Below are 20,230 nucleotides of genomic sequence, written 5' to 3' on the forward strand. Positions count from 1 at the left end.
TTGGGGTTTATAGAGGTTTAATGAATGAGCCTTTTCTAGCAGCATTTAATACATCACTCAAAAGAACAAGTCTTAACTGAGAAATACAAGCTACCTCATTTCACAGTAAGTTTAAGTCCAGGTAGTGAAGACATTAAGACCATCTGCCTTCCACAAAGGAAGTTGAAACAGGACGAGTCCAGAGTTTGGAAGGTGCTCAGATGGCCACATCCAGCTTGACGTCCTGTGACGTTGTTTGAATCTTTGGGGCAGTTACTCCTTTTTATTAGTCGTTTGGTTGTGATGCAGCCATGGAAGGAAGAAGCTGAACATGAGGAGCAGCAGCAGCACGCCTGCAAAGACAGAGCGGAACGTAAACTCAACGCCTGGAGGCACGGCGACAAGGGCTACATAGGTGTGAGTTAACATGGCTGCTCTCGGGTTTCTCTTAAGTCCTTAAAACCATTACATACACCGTAAGAATAGGGCGGGCACCTCGGATTCACAAGGCACTGACAGACTTGGTGAGAACCTGGGCTTGAGTCATTTGTTCTTCTGTAAAGTGGCAGGGCTTCTTCCGTGCCTCAGAGGTGGCCTGGGAGGCAAGAGCTCACAGCACTTTGGAAGTTTTGTTGTTTTTAAGTAGAGCAAAGATTAAGGAAAGGAAAAAAATCTCTGGAGAGCAGGAGGGCCCCCGAAGGAGGAAGCCTTGACAGCTCTGTGCATGCTCACCCAGAGAGTTCAAACATACACGTCAGGCTCTTGCTCGCTCTTCATGAGTCCTACCATAGTGGGTTTTACAGATATGTCACATGAAATCCCTAAAACCAGTGCCTAAGTCTTTAAATATAGAATAGTTTTTTAAAGTATATATATTAATAGTGCTTCATTTATGTGTTTGTTATGTTTACACTGATGTGAGTGAAGTTCAGGCTCTGTGCACTAGACAAGCCGTCACCACTGAGTAACACCCCCAAACCTAACTCTTCATTCTTTTCTCAATTTTTATAAATTATTTTTATTGTATAGATGTTTGCTCATTTTTTTAGCTGATGACTAAATAAAAGTAAGAAATGCCATAAATGCCAATAGTTATATAAAGTATGTCGTCATCATAGTTCCCTGATCGCTCTTTAGAAGAGAACTTTTATTTTTCTGATACTAGGGATGGAACCTCCAGCAACATGTATACTAAGCAAGTACTTAGTGGGCCACATGCCTACCCTGATCTAGATTGCATCAATGTGAATGGGACTTGGGAGTCACATAAAGGCTATATTGACTACAACGTTGTTGCACACGGTGCTCTCTGACAAATAAGAAAAGCAACCTAAATGATTAAATAACATTTGGTTTAGGACTCACACATTCATAGGGGAAATTATTTAGCAAAAAAATAATAATAATTGATTGATTTTATTATTTTCAGGTAAGTCTCGTGTACCACAGGCTGGTCTGAATTCACTATGTAGTAATTATTTTGGTACTAGAAATAGAACCCAAGAATTAGTGAATGCTAGGCAAGTTTTCTACCACTGAGCTGTATCCCCATTCCCTCACCCCTTTTATACTTTTGGACTCATATACTGGACTCAGTAAGTTGTCCAAGCTGGACTTAAAATTGCTTTGTAGCCTAAGCAGGCCTTATACTTGTAATCCTCCTGCCTCAGCCTCCTGAGAACTTCAGGCAGTATACCAGGCCCAGCTAAAAGATTATTTGTGAATGGAAATAATTACCCTTCACTGCCCCCACCCATCAGGCAGGCACTAAACTGTACTTGCAGCCCTGATTCAAACACGGCATCAGGAGCTGGGGAGCCAGCTCATTGGATGAGTGCTCGCTGTATTAGCATGAAGACCTGAATCTGGATTCCTGGCACCCATGTAAAAGTCAGGCATGACAGCATATGCCTTGTAATCCCAGCACTTGGAAGTAGGGCAGAGGTGGATAGATACTGGAGCTTGCTGGCCAGCCAGTCTAACTAAAACAAGAGTTGGTTCCAGGTTCAGTAAAAGACCTTATGTTCAAAATAGAGAGTGACAGATGCAAAAATCACCCTCTAGCCTCCACAAGTGTGCACACAGACAAATGCATCTGTGTATACGCAGCTTCAAAGGATACTGCATAAAATTAAAATGCTTTTCAAGCATGTTAACCAAGTTGGGCTTTTTTTTTTTTTTAATCTTCTCTGTCTTTAGAAATTGACATAGTTAAGTTCTTGTGTGTCATATTTTAAAATACTTTATAATCTAATTTGGAGGCTTGTCAGTTAAGAGCACTGGTTGCTCTTCAGAGAAATTGATTTCTAGTTCCAGCGCCCACATGGCAGCTCACACCCATCTGTAAAACAGTTGCAGGGCCTGCAGGGCCACTAGGCACACATACAGTGTACACTCATGCATGCACAACACTCTACACATAAATTAGTTTTTTAAATGCCCTAACCTTTCAGGCATAATAAATAAAATATGCTTACCTAAAGAAGGAGCAAGCCAGTATACTATAAAAAACTTAGAGAACAGTTCGTCAAAGCACGGGAAGTGCAGTGAAAGTGCCAGTGCCGGGTTAAACAGAGCTCCCGTGAGGCTCCCTCCTGTGAGCAAAGACAGACATCTGTTACAAAGAAAGCAAGACTGAAATGACACAGCTAACACAAGCACAGTGTCTGGGGACCCTCCAGTGCACACACGCCTTTGTATTAAAATGGAAAGTGAAATAGACAAAAACGCATTACCGCTGGGTCTCTGCCTCCTCTCGTCAGCAGTGTCCCTAAGAAGCAACTGAATGGCAGAACTCAAAAGAGCAACTAGACAAGTTAAGAAATGAAGCCTGGAGGGCCAGGGTGCTGCTGCTGGCGCATGAAGACCTGAGTTCGGCTCCCCAGATGGCTATGGCTGTATGAGCTCATAACTGCACAAGTGGGGTGGAGACAGGACCCGGGAAGCCTGATGGCCAGCCAGCCTAGCCAGAATGACCTGCTTCAGATTCAGTGCAAAACCCTGTCTGAAGAGAATAGGGTGGGAAGTGATCAAAGTGTACTCAGTCAGCATCCTCTGCCTTCTTCACACACAGATGGATGTGCACACACAGAAATAAACATTCAGACGTGACTGCACAAAGCCCAGCAGTGGACTCATGTTCCCGCTCAACATAGCTTAGGGGTTTATGGTTCTGACCACACAGGGCATGGAAAGGAAGGCTGGATGACTGGTCAGCTACTCCCCAGAGTGTAGCAGTGCATTTGCAAACACCCAGGAAATACCCCAAGACAGTGACATTTCTGTTCTTCCCAGTGGAAGCTTCTTCACGCATGTAGAGTCTGACACTGACATAGACCACTAGCGCATGTTAACTGTCTTGATAAAACAGTAAACTAGAGTTGGGTAAGGGTTTTTTGTAGGATTTACCTAATGAGATTTCCTAGGCTGAGAACAACGGCAATGTTGAGAGGAAGCTATTGAGCAGGAGACCAAACTCACCAATGGCCGTTTTCTCTAACATTGCAGCTTGACAGCACAGCATGGCCGTGCACAGCAGTGATAAACAGTGCTGTCTGAGAACGTGCACTAAGTCTGGAACAGTCTTTTTGGAATGTTAAACCTAATGAAACATGGCTACCCTTAGCATTCAAGGAAACTGATTGGCAGCTGGTCATTTTCGTTTCCACAAAAACAAAAAGTAAATTGAGTTCCCTTGTACTAAACACCAAGGGCAGAAAGATAAAGACTTCCAGATCTTTGCAGTGTTATGACTTATGATCATACAAGTGCCCTGGACAGTTATTAGGAATGGCCCGAGCGGGGCTGGAGAGATGGCTCAGCGGTTAAAGAGCACTAACTGCTTTTCCAGAAATCCTGAGTTCAATTCCCAGCAACCACATGGTGGCTCACAACCATCAGTAATGAGATCTGATGCCCTCTTCTGGTGTGTCTGACTGAAGACAGCTACAGTGTACTCATACATAAAATGAATGAATAAATAAATCTTAAAAAAAAAAAAAAAAAAAAAAAAAAGGAATGGCCCGAGCCACAGCCCTCATGACTCCTTTACCTCAGTGCTACAGACCATGGTATGTGAAGATGTCCAACACCATGAAGTCTGTTATATCCTAAAACTCGTTCACTTCGTTGTCTTCTAACCCTCTCAGCACAGTGCTCTTCAGAACCCTGTGAAAACTGCTACAGGACCGTGATGTCCCTCAAATCTGGGTTGACTCTGTGACTTGAATTGGCAAAGGGTAGCAGAGGTCGTGCTGAGTTCTGAATGCAGACTTCTGAACTGGTGTTGCGTGGAATCCTCACTGTTCTCTTGGAACAATGTCCCGAACCTGTAAGCAGTGTTCTAAGTTGCTGGAGGATGGAGGGGAACCAAAGTGCTTCAGATACCAGATGACAAGCACTGGCAGCCAGGTGTGAGCAAGGGTTCTTGGCTTTTGACGCCAGCTGAAACAAAGCAGCTACACAAGTGATCTCAAAGGGTCTGCCCATCTCACCCAAAAATAAAGGAGTACATTTATTTTTACTGGGTTCCTCACACATGTACCCCACAACACACGTGTTCCTCCAACACAGGGCACCCCCCACACATGCACCAATCCACACACAAATCATTAAGCAACTGGGTAGAAAGCACAAAGAATCATGGGAAATAAGTAGTTATTAATACTTTTAGACTTTGGAGATGGGTTGTTACATACCAACAGCTATAGTAACTAAAACAGTAATCCATATCAGGTGTGGCTTATGTGTAAAAACCCAAAGTGGGCACTTTGCTGGTTTATTATATAATCCTTTGTTGTTAGAGGTGGCCCTGTGTACATTTAGTGACAACTTTGGCCTCTACCCACTAGATGCTGGTAGCCCCGCCCCTTGCCAGCTTTGTAACTATTGAAAAGCCTCAAATATCACCAGGTGTTCCAGGTGTTCCCAGCTGAGAACAGCTGTCCTAGAGCAACAGTGATTCATGTGCAAGAAGGCTTGGATAATGTTAGTTTATAGCAAGGAACTAGGAAGTCTAAATGTCCAGAAAGGTGTAGACAAACAAGCTTATTTGGAATAACATACTATTTTGAAGAAAGTAGAGATTTTTTTTTATGAACATAAATCTCCAAGATAAACACTAAACAACTACCATGAGGAAAAAATACAGAGGTGCTGGATAGACAGCTCAGCCAATAAAGGCTAGGCTCGCAGCCGAAAATATAAGAAAAAATACAGAGTAGATGTGGTGCTTTTTTCTGTTCACATGAACACAATTATTAGGTTCAGTTTCATAAGCTGTTGTTTATGCGTTCAATAAATAAAGACAGAATGAAGCAGCCTGTGGGTTTCTTCTGTTTTTCGATAGTCAGTCCTATAGGATAAGGCAGGGCACAGTCTTGGGAGAGACGTGGGCTTCCCAGGAGACAGTGACGCTTGGGTGCTTTCATTCACTGTGTTTCTCTAAGCTCCATTTCACAAAGGCTGAAATTTAACAGCAGGTCTAAGGATTAAGCAAAGCTTAAAAATTCAAGAGTTTAAGAAGTAGAGCTGGACATGCTGCATGCCTTTGAAGCCAGCATAGTCCAGCTCTCCCTGAGAAGGCAGGATCCTGGGCTGCCTGAGGTGTGGATTCCACAGGGAGGGGATTCCTCCTCAGGGTGCTGCTGCCTGTGTTGGGCTGTCTTCAGGCTGCACTGCTGACTACTGAAGATAGAATGTGAGTAGCAATCCTGCAAAAATGGCTGCGTTATACAGGACATCTGTGGGAAACTGCAGGGCAGAGGAATAAGGACAAAGCACACGTCCCCAGTTGCTTTACGCCAGGAAGAAACTGCAAGTTTGAAACATGGTTCTTCCTACCCATTGACATGGTATCCATCTTAAAGATAAGGAAACTGGGGACTCGATTAAATATCTAACAGCACAGCCTGACTCAACCTGGCCTCTTAACACCAAATTACACCGGTATAGCAAAAGGTTTGGGACCTTTGTTTAAGCTAGATATTGGTTTGTTTGAACACACGTTTACTTGGTGAGGGGGATGTGGTGGTCAGAGGACACTTTAGGACTCGGGTCTCTTTCCACCAGGTGGGGCCCAGGGATCAAACTCAGGTCATAAGGCTTGGAGACAATTGACTTTACCCACTGAACCATCTCACCAATCCTGAAACTAATTTTTTTTTATTTGTAAATTATTGATTGTATCCATTTCCTGTTTTATTTTTTTACTTTATATGAGTGCTCTATCTGCATGTACACCTGCGTGCCAGAACAGGACGTCAGATCATACTATAGATGGTTGTGAGCCATCATGTGGTTGCTGGGAATTGAGTTTGGGACCTCTGGAAGTGCAGTCAGTGCTCTCAAGTGCTAAACCGTCTCTGCAGCACCCATTTCCTTTTGAAATGAGAACATGTGCAATGATCTTAGTTCGTTTTTCTTTGGACAAATGATCTCACCTATAACTGTGGCCAGAAGGAGAGTAAAAACCCAAAGGATTAAGGGGATAAAGTAGACAAACACTTCAGTTTCTCCAGACTAGAGAAAAGTGGGCAGGGAGACTTGTCTGAAAGTCTTCCTTGGTGCGGGTATTGCTGTGCCGAGTCCTGGTTTATAGACTGTGGAAAGCACATCTGATCTGTACGCACAGCTTATTGTTTGTAGATGGACACAGACGTTATGTCATGGACAGGTATAATTTAAAATTCTACACATGAGAAACATTACAACAATATAGACAACTTCCATGTTTACAATGACATTTTTAAAGTATCTAATTATGCATAGAAAATGAGCGCAGAGCTCACCTTGACTGTTGAAGTACATTCTCCCAAGACCCAAATTAAGCAAGATTTGCTTACAGTCACTTCATTCATAGCTCATAGCTCAACACTCTCAGGCCTGGTGTTGCATGCCTGGAATCCCAACTGTTCAGGAAGCAGAGGTGGAACCAGCAAGATGGCTCTGAAGCTTCAGACACTTGCTTGACAACTTGAGTGCAATCCGAGGGACCCACATGGTGGATGGGGAAATTTGACTCTCTAAAGTTGTCCTCAACTCCAACACATGTGCTATAGCATGCACACACACACCCCTATACATGTGCTATAGCATGTGCACACACACACCCATCCCACCCCACCCCACATACACATACAAAATAAATAAACATAACTTCCTTAGAAAAAGGAAGCTTGGAAGGATCAAATGAGTTTGAAGGCAGCCTAGGTAGTGACAAAGCAAGAAAAGACTCCAGCTTAAAAAAAAAAAATAGTTCATAACTCTGCTTAGCTACAGAGCTTTTTCCTTTTGTTAGGAAAACCAATATCTATGTAATTGGTATCATATCAGTGGCCTCTGCTTACATATAAACATTCAGTGCTGGGAAAAACATGTGTTTAGCATGTACTCAGCCATAGGCTTAGTTTTCAACCATAAAAATGGGTGAATACACAATCCCATGAGCCTGTAGCTCTGTTGCTCAAACCCTCATCAGACATTCTAGCAGTCCAAGGCAGTCCGTTCTCTTTGGAACAGTCATTCCTTACTATCTGCAAAATAATAGGAATGAAAAGTCCAAGTGTGGCCGTTTCCAAGGTGGGTTCTCTTAGGCTACAGACTCTAGACAAAAAGGACCCCAAGCCCGTTCCACGTGCCCCTCTTGAGGTTTCACACTACATAGGAGCAAAGTGATGCCTCTATCCTAAAATTAGAAGCCTGTTTAATCCAGAGTGTAAGGGTTTATTGGCAACAGAATCATATAATGATTAAAAGCTTTAAAGTTTTCATACACACACATCACACACGCCACATGCTGTTCTTTGTATTCACAGTTGTTGCATGGCCACAGCCCCCAAAGTTTCCCCAGTGTCTTCTTTTTTATCCTATTTCCTTTTTCATCCTAGGATCTTGCGTAGCTTAGGCTGGCCTCAAACTCACTACATAGCCCAGGCTTACCTGAATTTCTGATCCTCTCACCTTTGCTTCCCGAGTACTAAGCCACCACGCCTGACCCTAAGTTTTCACATAGATTTTTGTCACTGCTGCAAACACAAATCCTATGCCTACTCAATAATGCATCCCCGCCCAGTCTGTCCTCGCTCCCTGTTTTGTTAGTAACTTCTATTTACTTTCTCATTTTTGAATCTGCCTGTTTTAGGTATTTCTTGGAAGCAGAGTCATACAATATTTGTTTTTTTTTTTAATTGGGCTTCTTTTGCTTAACATTATGTTCATCCATGTGGCATATGTCAGAACTTTACTCCCTTTTATAGCTGGGCAGTCTGTAACTGTGTGTGCTTTAAGGAACGTACTATGGCAATGCTGATAACTATGTTATTAAACTGACAGCAATGGGAGCCATCTGCTGCCTGGGCCAGGTCACTTCATTCCCGAGTGCCACTTGCTTTACTTAAAGTGGGAAGACTAATAATGTGCTCATCAGTGGATAAATGTGGGAATTAAGATAACTCGTGAATGCCGGGCGGGCGGTGGTGGCGCGCGCCTTTAATCCCAGCACTTGGGAGGCAGAGGCAGGCAGATTTCTGAGTTCGAGGCCAGCCTGGTCTACAAAGTGAGTTCCAGGACAGCCAGGGCTACACAGAGAAAAAACAAACAAACAAAAAAAAAAAAAAAAAAAAACTCGTGAATTTCTTAGCAATGTGATTTGGTCTGTAACAGGTACCTAGGGAGTCCTCAAATCCCTTTATATTAGGAGAAAGGCAGTGAAAATGCATCTGTAACAGATTGTGAATTCGTGTAGCTTCATAACCAGTGTGCATTTGGTTCCACTCCTGTAGTCTCCAGCCCTGCCAATGGGGGGGGGGGGGGGTACCAGCTCCAGTACTGTGGGGGAATGTGTCTGCTGCCCAAGGTGCTGAAGGTTAACTTAAATCTAAGTAGGCACCTGGAGCCAGTGGCTGCTGAGCCGGACAAAGCAGGTCCACTCAAGAATGGTGTTCAAAACCAGTTTGATAATGGTATCTCCTGGGGAGAACTTTAAACTCTGCCACTTCCCCGGCTCCTTCCCAGAGCAGTTAGATTCTGATATCTGTACCAGAATGGCTATATTTTTAAAACTCCTCCGGAGATTTGAAAACAGATTGTTGAGAACCTCTGCATCAGAGATTGGCTTATCCCTGAGTATTCACAGGTCAAGGAAGTGGCAGAGCTTCAGACCCTTAAACTGACCTGACATTCTAGAGCCCTTCCCCATTGGCCGCTTACTTACGAAGAACTCCAAGTGTCACTTTGCTTCTCTTTTGAAAGACATTTTTACCCCTCACAAGAGCCAAGGGCCATCTGCATAAAGTTTTATCTTTGAACTACATCCCCAGCCCAGGAATAGTTAATAGTATATACATTATTTGTGGAATCGTAACTTGGTGCTAAAGCATAAAAATACAGGAAGAACACCAACTTCACAACCATCAATAGAGGCAGGAGGAGCAGTTCGGGGGTGAGAAAGATCTAGGTGTCCTTAATTTTTTTTTAATTATAAAACAATCTCAGATTTTTATTTTTTGTGTGTGTTTTTAAAAAAGATTTATTTCTTTTATGTACTTGAGTTCACTGCCACTGTCTTCAGACACACCAGAAGAGGGCATCAGATACACATTGCAGATGGTTGTGAGCCACCATGTGTTGCTGGGAATTGAACTCAGGACCTCTGGAAGAACAATCAGTGCTCTTAACCACTGAGCCACCTCTCCAGCCCGTGTGTGTATGATTTTAGAGACTAGGTCTCATGTAGCCCAGGCTGGCCCATACCCAGTCAGTAGCAGACCTTCCTCCTGCCTCTACCTCTCCAGTGCTAGTATTATGGGCATGGGTCACCTGCACAACTCTTTGCTCCTTTAATTGGCAAACACAGAACTATACTGTGGCATAACTGCTCCTGCAGAGCCGAGTTTCTGCTTTAGCTTAAATTCTCACTGGCCCCTCAAATACACGCGTGCCCACTTCTCTTACCCCACACAGTGTATTTCCCTGCGTGTCTACTAAAAAACCAATGCTAGATTCAAAGGAGGAAACTTTGTGAAGTCTTTCATGCTACCCTAGGAAGTCACGCATACGCTTGAAGTATATACCTCTACTGTGTTTCAAGGAACTTTTTTATTGTACCCAGGTTCGAGCCCAGAACCTACTAGTGCTAGGCAGGCTCTTACCACTGAGCTACTTTACTCAGTTTCTCGACTGTTACTATGTTTCCTTTATCTATGTATTCATGCCTCGAAAACATTTCTTTTATAATTCCACTATTATCCCAGTGAAAGTATTTCATTATTTTAAATGACACTCTCTTTTAAAAGGCACATTTTATCATTAACCAATTTTTGAATTCCTACTTCAGCTGAGCTTTGTGAAAGTAAATAAGTAAATAAGACTTCTGGAGGCTTATTTGGTTTTCTTTCTTTCTGCTTTTTGTTTTGTTTTCCTTAGACCGGGTTTCAGTATTTAGTACTGTCTGACCTCGAACTTAACATCCTCCTCGTCCTCTGCTTCCTGAGTGATGGGATTCCTGAGTGATGGGAGTGTGTGCCACCACGCCCGGCTGAGAATTACTTGTTTTTAAAGAGCATCTTCAAGCAAATTTTAAACCTGAAACACACCTTTCCTGAGAGTCTACTTAAACGTTCGCGTGCATCTCAACAGAAGGAGATATGACAAGAAATGTGTGGGGAAAAGTAGGAAGTGAGTGCAGCTACGGGCTACTCCCCAAGGCCAACTACTAACCAGTCATGCACTTTAAGCTCCAAGGAACTCTTAGACCGGATCCTTTCTCAGTAAGAGTGTCAGGAGCAATCTATACCACCTTGGCATGGGAACTGTAACTGATAAGCTGCCTTTCTAACATTAAAACAATCCCCTTGTAGGCTATTTAAGCCGTTGGCAGTAATCTACGCTGATCTTAGTTTCGGCACCGGAGTGTCTGCTTTCTCTGGGTGTTCAAAACAGCACTGAATGAAGATCTGTATGTTGGCTCCAACTGCTAGGCACTGGCTGCAAGACGGTTCGAATAATAAATGGCCCAGGGTAGGGTGCAGGCATTCGCATCACATTAGCGGAGGGGACGCAATGTATCGGTAAAGAACTTAGAACCTCGGGTCCTAGACGCTCGGGACTGCCAAGTGTTTAGTAGGAATAACAAACCTGCATAGGCCAAAAAGGTGATGAGTGCAGCCAGCAGGTGGATGCGAAGCTTGGTTCGGACCTCCTGGAAGTGCAGTAGAGCGCTGTGGAAAATAAAGGAGCAGATGGCCTCTATGATGATCGCTTTGGACATGTCGGTATGGATGGGATTCCTGCAAGCTAAGATCCTCCCGTCGAAATGGTAATTGGTCAGACTCAGGCTCCACAGGGCGCTCATGAAGTACCTGCTGCATAGGGCGCTAACCAGCTGAGCCAACAACCTCATGGCACCCGTGTCGGGGGGCATACCCCCCAGAATCATCTGCATCATCACGCCGCACGGGTTGCTAGCTGTGCCCACCAGGGTCAGGCCATGCACCAAGGAAAAGAAGTAGATCAGTGTCAGCGTCCAGGTGGGGTGCGCGGAGTCCTGCTCGCCCAGCAGTTGGAGCTCATGGGTGCAGCAGCAGAGCTGGAAGGTGGCTAGAAACTCCAGGACGAAGGCGTGGACCATGGGCCTGTGCAGCTGTTGCCGGGCGATCACGCGGGCCAGCCCCATGAACAGCACGACCAAGAGCATTAGTCCCAGCGAGATGCAGGTGTCCTGCACCTCGGGCCGGAGCCCCAGTAGCACGGACATGGCTCCCTCACCGCTAGGGATGGCTGAGGGCGTCAGGGAAAGAGGAGCGTCGGGGGCTGGAGTCCGAAGTCCGCGGCTCCGCCCTCCCACGCCCCTCAGGGCGGGCCGAGTGAAAAGCCCGGGTTCCGCGCTGGAGGGCTCCTCCCCTCCCCGGCTGTGCTGTGCAGATGTGACCTGAGCCGGGGAGGGGGGGGGGAGGAGGGGAGGAGGAGAGGCGGCGAGGGAGCTGTCCCTGGGCACCGGCGGAGGGGACAACGGTCAGCAGAGCCCGGCGCGCACCCGCCCGCCGCCGCCTCCCTCAGCTCGGGGCCAGGGCCCGAGACCACTGCGCACGCGCGCGGTACCCGAGCTCTAGGTTCCCTGCGGCCGGACCCCGAGCCTAAGACCAAGCCACGCTGGTAACAGCGCCTGTGGCGATCGGAGCGTGGCCTCGGGAACTCCACCTTGATCTTTGCACACTCCGGAAACTGTACTCCACGGAACCCCAAAGGTCATCTTTGCAACCACCACGTTTTTACTTAAAGGAGAGACTGAGGTTGAGGAGAGAGGAGGTGACCCTCAGGGAAGGAGCTGTGACCAACTGGGAGTGGGCGTGAGAACCGAGGTTTGACCGGTTTGACAGGGTGTTAGAGCCTTGGTTTTCTTCACCTACGCCCGAACTTTTTTCGTAAGTGTGGGGAAAAATATGTATCCATTTTACGTGTAAAATTGACGTTAACTATATTCACACTATTATCTAGCTATTGTCACTATTTCCAAACTTTGAATGTTGGTTCTGGTTTTATTTTTATTGAATGCATTTGTTTAATTGTCTTATTTATTTTTACATTTTATATATAAATATATTTATGGGGTTCACTGTGCCCATCTCATGTGTGGCCGAGGAAACCCCTGCAGTAGTTCTCTCCTTCCACAAAGTGGGTTCCAGGAGTCAAACTCAGGTCCTCAGCTAAGCACCTTTACCTGCTGAAGCGTCTTGCCTGCAGGTGGTGGCTTAGCATGAAGTCCTCAACGTTTATAATGTTTATGTTATCTTCATCATGAGATATTAAAGTACTAAGAAATCATTGTTTGCTTGATCCAATTGGTGTCCAAAATGGGGAGGAAACCCTTGGAAAGGTTGGCTTCCCAGAGTCCTGGGTCATCCTGAGGCAGGATGGAAAGAAGGGAGTTTGAGGGGCCGTGGAAAGGAAGCTAGCCTGGATCAAGGACTCACCAGCTGAGTCAAGTACTCCAGCACAGTTAACATCTGTTGTGAAGTTTGCCTCATAGATTTCCCAAATAAGAATATTAAAATAGTTCCAGAAGTCACTTTCTGAGGCGACTTCCTCCTCGAGTGGTCTTTGTGACTTCCAACCATGGCATACCTCAGCCAGGGCCAGCAGGGCAGAGGGTGATGGTACAGTTCAGATCCTCGCCAGGCAGGTCTCGGATTCTGGTGTGGCTGTGTGAGTATGTGAGTATTTGGATAGAGGGCTGCATTACTGGTGTTGATGAGTGCACGAATCTCGTATTAGATGATGCAGACGAGATTCACTGTAAAACAAGAAAACAGCTGGGCCGGATCATGCTAAAAGGAGATATTACTCTGCTCCAAAGACAGGAGGATTTGAGAAGGCAGTGTTTTAAAAGGTGTCTTCTGGTGGGAACACAGTCTGAAACATTTATTCATATTGTTTTGGTGTCCCTTATGTTGTTCTATAACAATACGTGCTGTAAGGTTGTTTTGTCACACACACACAGAAAAGAATGTTAGAATGGGGATTAAGGAAATATAACCTTTCCCCCACAGTTTCTAGTTTTCCCACGAGAAACTCCATTTAGTGAGAGACCTATCTTATCTCCCTTAATAACCTTTGTGACCAGGATTTACCTCATCAGACTGTAGTCGTATCCAAGGCATCTTATGACTCACTCTATAATCATATTTCCAAAAAGGATGTGTGTGTGTGTGTGTGTGTGTGTGTGTGTGTGTGTGTGTGTGTGTGTGTAAGGAAGCAGCCCTTAGAAACACCTCCATCAATCAAATTCTAAAAGCTTCTAAAATCAACATGCAGTTGTGGCAGAGCCACTGAACTGAGAAGCCCACACCCACACTTGGTTGTCTGTTGTCCCATCCGTGAGGGCTTTCTATTGATGTCTGTGTGTAAACAAAAGTGTCTTCTTTGTAAACTCCAGCCTGCCTCACACCAACTCATCCTGAAATTCTTTTCTGCACTGAAGTTAAGAATCCCAGATTTGAGCCTGTGTGGTCGCACACATTTTAATCTCTGCAAAGGCAGGCAGATCTCTGTGAGTTCAAGGCCAGCCTGGTCTACATAGACAAACCCGTCACCACTCTCCCCAATAATTCCTACCAAAGCTTCCTCTAGTAGGAGCCTCTGGAAAGAACCCCTCAGGCTCCTGTAGTCAGCAGTGAGGAGCCGTGTCTCCTCCCACACTGTACTGCTGACTGCTGATTGGTTTCAGAAATCATGGCAACTCCTCAGCACAGAGCCTAGCACAGAAGTATTTAGTGAGTAGCTTGAAATTGAAACGCCTTGTTTTAACAGCCCGGGTCCAAGAGTTCATGCCAACACCACACTCCTAAGAACTCACCCACGTGGGTGGCCCACAGTGAGCAAAGAGTGGGAGACAGCTCTGGAGGCTCCTCTGACCTTGGGCCTAGCAATTTTCTGAGTCGATGCATGTTGCAATGCTTGCCTTAGTTCGGAGGTTCCAAGTGACTAAGCACCATCCTGCCTCAGTCTTGTGCCACATGGCTTTGCCACCACAGGTTCATATATTTCCTAGAGATGAGAGGGCAGGGCAGCACAGTCAGGAGGGTGAGGTTCTCCACAGTTCAGTCTTATTTCCCAGTCTCAACTGGCCCTTTTATAACCTCATGAAGACTCTCAGACTGTAGCTCACATCTGTTACCCTACCCTGCCTGCTGAGGTAAGGTTGAGGTAAGAGGACTGCCTCAAATTTGAAGGAAAATTCCTTTTTAATGCTTAGATTTCTGTGGTGCCAATAGTCAAAAAAGCTATTTCATGAACTATAAAGTATGCAGAGAAATGAAGCTCTTTCTCTTTATTTATGTCAAGCAAAAGAATCTAAGGTAAGTTAAAGCCATTTCTTAGCCATTGCTGTTTGGAGAGATTGCTTTAAAACCAGTCCTGTGAGTGTAACCCCTTCACCAACCCTAGTTAATCAGAACTCGACTGAGGATTAGTTAATGCTCGTGCATCCATTTCCTGATGTGCTAATAAGTCAGTTTTGCTAGTAAGAGCCATATAGAAAATCTGTCTTTTGGACATTGGTAAGGATTTAAAAATCATCACAATATACATTGTCATTAAGTAGACTTTGGACATGGCTTCAATTAGGAAGTAAGAACCAAACAAACCTTGCCGACAGGCTGAGCCCTGCTCTGAGCTGCTCCCTACCGTGTAAAACAGCTTTCAGTCTGTGCTTTGTCCTGGGTGACTGCATTTTACAGTCTCCATTTGGCTCCATTTTGAGGGCAAACAGAGAAATAAATGGCTCTGTACCTCATGTCCACAGACCTGTCCAGCAACAGCCATGAGGCACAGACTGATAATTCTTTCTTTAAAATATTTGTTTTTATGCCACTTATATGAGTGCTTGCCTGCCTGTGGGTACACCAAATGCATGTGGAGGCCAAAGAAGGCATCAGGTCCCCTGGAGTTGGAGGTATGGGTGATTGTAAATCTCTATGTAGGTCGTGGGAATTAAACCCACATCCCAGTAAGAACAGGAAGTACTCTTAACCACTGAGCCATTGCTCTGGCCTCTGAACATTTATTCTTCTTTTGATTTTTTTTTTTTTTTTGAGGTAGGGTCTCTTTCTTATGTAGCTATGGCTGTCCTGGAATTGTTATGTAGACCAAGCTGGCCTCAAACTTACAGAGATCCACCTGCCTCTGCCTCCTGCGTGCTGGGACTAAAGGCGGGCGCTACCACACCCAGCCTAATAATTTCTTCTTAAGAGATGTACAAAGTGGGAACATATTAGCACATGGGCATATTAAAGCTACATCAGAGAGCTGGAGAGATGGCTCAGTGGTACGAGCTCACACTGCCTGGAACTCCAGATCTAGGGCTTCACACACTCTCTCCTGCCCTCCATGGGCGCCTGCACACAAAGGGCATATATTCACACAGGCACACACCCAATACACATAAATACAAATAAGTCTTTAAAACCATATAAACTAGAACTTACCGGAGGGCACCAAACACACCAGGTGGCAACAGCCCCGTCAGCCTATCATCTAACTGCTTGGTGTGTGTGGCCAGGGACTGACAGGCAGAGAACTCCTTACTGCCTCAAACTTCCCCTCAGTTTGGTAGCCACTGCTTGATGCAGCCCACTAGTATTGTTGTCTGTCCACTTCTCTGTCTGTTCATCTGTCTGCACCTAGTGCTATATGTGTCCTCCATGCTTCTGCCTCTGGGCAGCTCAGCTTTGCGGCTTTGTATGCTACCAAGAGCTCTCCAGCCGGGTCTGTAGTGTCTGGTCTAGCCACCTCCAGCGGCTGCCTGTGTCAGCTCTCTACCTCTGCTTCTAGTAAGGCCTCTTTGAGCCCTTTGATGAACTGTGGCCCTTGAAGCCCCTTTCCATCCCATTTTATAACCTAAGTACATACACAGCTATAGATACAGTTGCTGCGGTGTTTAATGTATGGTTTAAGAGTTTGTAGAAGTGATTAATTTCGGGTATAACAGGCATGGTGGTATACAACTGCGTACCACAACTGTAATCCCAGCACTCGAAGCAGGAGGATCACAAGTTGAAGGCCATCTTTGGCTACACGAGACTCTGTTTCAAAAATAACTAAATACACGGAACAAAAAAACTTGTGTTTGCCAATGGCCAGATATCAAGGGAAATCCAGACTACTTGGCAAATTGTAACCAACAAAACCAACAAAAAATCTTGTGCGTTTATTGTTATTTAATAAATTCTGACACTGTGGAAAGACTTGAATGTAGTTGTCTTTATCCCTGGCACAGCATAAACCTTTAGAGCAGTGGTTCTCAATCTTCCTAATGCTGTGACCCTTTAATATTGTTGTGGTGGCCCCCAGCCATAAAATTATTTTTGTTGCTTCTTTGTAACTGTAGTTTTGCTACTGTTATGAATTGTAATATAAATATCTGTGTCTTCCCATGGTCTTAGGCCAACCCTTGCGAAAAGGGTCATTCTACTCTCGGAAGGGGTCACAAATCACACGTTGCCAACTGCTGCTTTAGTTAATTACCTGAGATTGAACATTTTACATCAGCTAAATCATCTTCCTCTTTTCAGAGTCAGGAAATCGCTAATACCCTTCCAGAGTGACATTATAGCTAGGACATCTTAGCTTTAGTGAAATAACATCAAAGACCTTCTTTGTTCTTTTATACTATAGAAGAGAGATCAGGAAATTAAAATACAGTACAAAAGAGAGCAAGCTTGCTGGCCCACATGTTCTAGAGGCAGAAGCAGAGCAGATCCTGTAAGTTCAAGGCTGGCCAAGATGCCATACTGAGAACCTGTCTCAAACAATGACGATGACGATGACAACGACAATGACAATGACAAAATGTAAAAATACAGCGACAACAACAGAAAAGGCTCCTAGGGGACAGGGGAAGAGATACCCCTAAGATTTCAGGCCGGGGGGTTGGGGGGGGCTCATGTTTTGTTCTATAAGCTGACTACTGTCATGGCTACAGAGTGACTGGGGTTTGTGTTGGTGTTGCTGTACAGTCATGTGGAAACCAAGAACAATTTGAAGATAAGGAAATGATGAAACAGAAGTTTGTAAAAGTGGAGGGCAGACTGTGGACATGTGAGGGACCTCTCAGGCTGAGGGAGCAGCAACAGGGAGGAGGAGGGTAGGTGCAGAAGAGCAAGGAAAAGTGTGAGGGACACTGAGGCAGAGAGCCATCTGGTGGTCCACCAGGAAACGCATGAAAGGGTCAGGGATGGGACATGAGCAGAACCTGGGAAACTGACTCAGTGCCCTAGGCATCGGGACAGCAGAGCAAACTTAGTGGGAGGTGTTCACATCAGTACTGTGACAGTACAGGTGTCAAGGGAGAGAGGGCTGGTGGCATTTATTATATGCTGACAACTTCCCAGAATTTACATCTGTCTTTTACGTTTATAAGAACCCTATGAGGGCTGGGGTACAGCTCACTGGTAAAACATTTGCCCAACATGCATAAGGCCCTGGGTGTGATCCACAGTATTTCAAAAAGAAAGACAAAATCACCACACAATACTGTCAGGTAAGTATTGTCCCCATTAAACAAAAACACAAACAAACAAACAAACAAGCTCAGGGTCCACAGTGAGCTCAGTGATCGCTCCATGGGCAAAGGGCTGGCATCGAAACTGGTAAGCTGGTGACCCAAGCTGATCCCGCAATCCATGGAAACTGAAGGGAGAGAAATGACTCAAGGAAGTTGTTCTTTAACCTCTACACACATGTTGTGCCATGAGTGCATTTGAACACACGAGCGTGCATGTGCACATGCACACGCGCACGCGCGCGCGCGCGCACACGCGCACACACACACACACACACACTTTTTAAAATAAAATTTCAGCCCTTGGAAAGTGCTTTGACAATGGGTATGGGCCGTCAATAAACACAAGGGAGGGAAACAAAGCAGTATTGCATTATAGGTGTGTCATGATGTGCCGACATCCATTCCTTTTGCTTTATGTTTGGAACAACAAAACAACGCTAAGGATACAGAGACCACAGAAACATGGCGGAGTGTCAGACCCGACGCCTGAATTGCCTGCCAGCCTTCCTAGGTAGACTGGATGTGGCAAATTCTACCACAAGGTGGCAGCACCTCATACTCATTCCTTCAGTGGCCACACTTGTTTCTTTTGCTTTGTTTTCAGTATTAACACACTTAATAAACTGGATGTGGTGATACAAGGCCGAAAGCCCAGCAATCAGGAGGAGAGGTAAAAGGAATGCCATCAGGTCATCCTGGTCTACATAATGACCAGACAGGGGTACATAACAAGACCTTGCCAAAACAAGGCAGAGAGCTGCTGGCTCAACAGAGCGTTCCTTTGTTACTCTTGCAGAGACTGGAGTCTGGCTCTGTGCTCCCACACTGGGTCCCACAATCGCCTGTAACACCAGCTGCAGGGAATCCAACACTCTCTTCTGATATCTGACTATCCTGGCACTTACATGCAGTCAACAGACAGTCAGAGAGGCAAGCACATAAACACATACCACAAATAAAATAAATATTTTTTAAAAGTCAAAACAAAAATAATACTAAAAATTTATCGGTTATAGCCTGTCTTTGGAAATTGAATTTTAACCAGAAATACTTGGTCTGAAACAGGCTTACGGTTCATCTAAGTTCACAGAAATATTTCACACTTTTGTAAGTTTGGGGGTCTTGACATTTGACATCAAACAAGCTGGAGAAAACAAATGCCTTTCAATATCATGAGAGATTGACACAAAATAAGCCATGACCATCGACTCTCCACTCAGAACATCATGGAGGGCCGAACACACAGAGAGCTCCCACACTCAGAGACAGAGCACCTGACAAAGGAAAAAATATCTATAAAATTTCTACCCCTTAGGACAGGAGTTCGTGGTGGAAGGCTGCTTGCCTCAAAGGCTGGCCACCTGAATTTGATCTCCTGAATGCTTATAAAAGTGAAAGGAGAGAACAGACTCTGACTCCATGTAGCTGTTCTCTGATCTCCGCAGGTACACTACAGTGTGCACGTGTGTGTGTGTGTGTGTGTGTGCACGCACACACATAAATGCCCACTTTTAATTCCCTAGGTTAATTGGGCATGTCGCACACCACACTCAGAGCTCTCGGTGAAGTACCCGACTTATCACTCAACAAGCAATGGCTACATCCTTAATAATTACTCATGTGATTTTTGTTTATTGTTTCTTTCTATCCTTTGAGAACCTTAGAGGTCATCCCATCTACTGGTTCTTAACCTTGGATGTACTTTGGGAAGCTTAAACAAATCTGGGACTTATCTTGTCCCAGTCCCAGATGCTCTGATTTAGTGGGCATGGGGTGTGTGAGAGAATAGTTAGATTTTTGTTTTGTTTTGTGCTGGGATGGAAGCTGAGGCCTTATATATACAAGCCCCTGCTCTCCCTCTGTTTCCTCTCTTCATTGGAGTTTAAAACTCCCAGAACTGTGGTTCTTAACTTTCCTAAGGCTGTGACCCTTTAACACAGTTCCTCATATTATGGTGACCCCCCAACCTCAATATTATTTCTGTTGCTACTTCATAGCTGTAATTTTGCTACTGTTATGAATCATAATGTAAATGTCTGATATGTAGGATATGCAGTATGGAACTCCAGAGGGGTCGCAACCTACAGGTTGAGAACCGCTGCCCTAGATGGCTCTACCATGAGTGCAGGAGAGGTGGATATTTCTCTAGAGGCTAGACAGACATGCTGAGGAGGTTCGTGGGGTGGACATAGT

General features: G+C 45.0%; 1 protein-coding gene and 1 pseudogene across 1 annotated transcript; one reads left to right on the top strand and one right to left on the bottom strand.

Annotated features, from left to right (window-relative positions):
* Positions 1 to 12,036, bottom strand: Aqp11 (aquaporin 11). The gene is made up of 3 exons (XM_034513529.2): positions 11,113 to 12,036; positions 2,457 to 2,573; positions 1 to 332 (listed from the first exon to the last, which is right to left on the bottom strand). The coding sequence occupies exons 1-3, from the start codon at positions 11,729 to 11,731 to the stop codon at positions 253 to 255; spliced, it is 816 nt and encodes a 271-aa protein (XP_034369420.1). The 5' UTR covers positions 11,732 to 12,036; the 3' UTR covers positions 1 to 252.
* A 915-nt stretch (positions 12,037 to 12,951) lies between these two features.
* LOC143443073 (small nuclear ribonucleoprotein E pseudogene) lies at positions 12,952 to 13,604 on the top strand (annotated as a pseudogene).
* The last annotated feature ends 6,626 nt before the right edge of the window (positions 13,605 to 20,230 follow it).

This window comes from Arvicanthis niloticus, chromosome 1, assembly GCF_011762505.2.
Source record: "Arvicanthis niloticus isolate mArvNil1 chromosome 1, mArvNil1.pat.X, whole genome shotgun sequence".
NCBI lineage: Eukaryota > Metazoa > Chordata > Mammalia > Rodentia > Muridae > Arvicanthis > Arvicanthis niloticus.

Bases quoted from the DNA above. Each gene is read 5' to 3' on its own strand.
- Aqp11 (XM_034513529.2), bottom strand. From the start codon at position 11,731: ATGTCCGTGCTACTGGGGCTCCGGCCCGAGGTGCAGGACACCTGCATC. The intron at 2,574-11,112 runs GTTTGTTATTCC...CTTTGCTCACAG, and splicing joins CACCTTTTTGGCCTATGCAG to GAGGGAGCCTCACGGGAGCT. The intron at 333-2,456 runs GTAAGCATATTT...CTGTCTTTGCAG, and splicing joins CTGGCTTGCTCCTTCTTTAG to GCGTGCTGCTGCTGCTCCTC.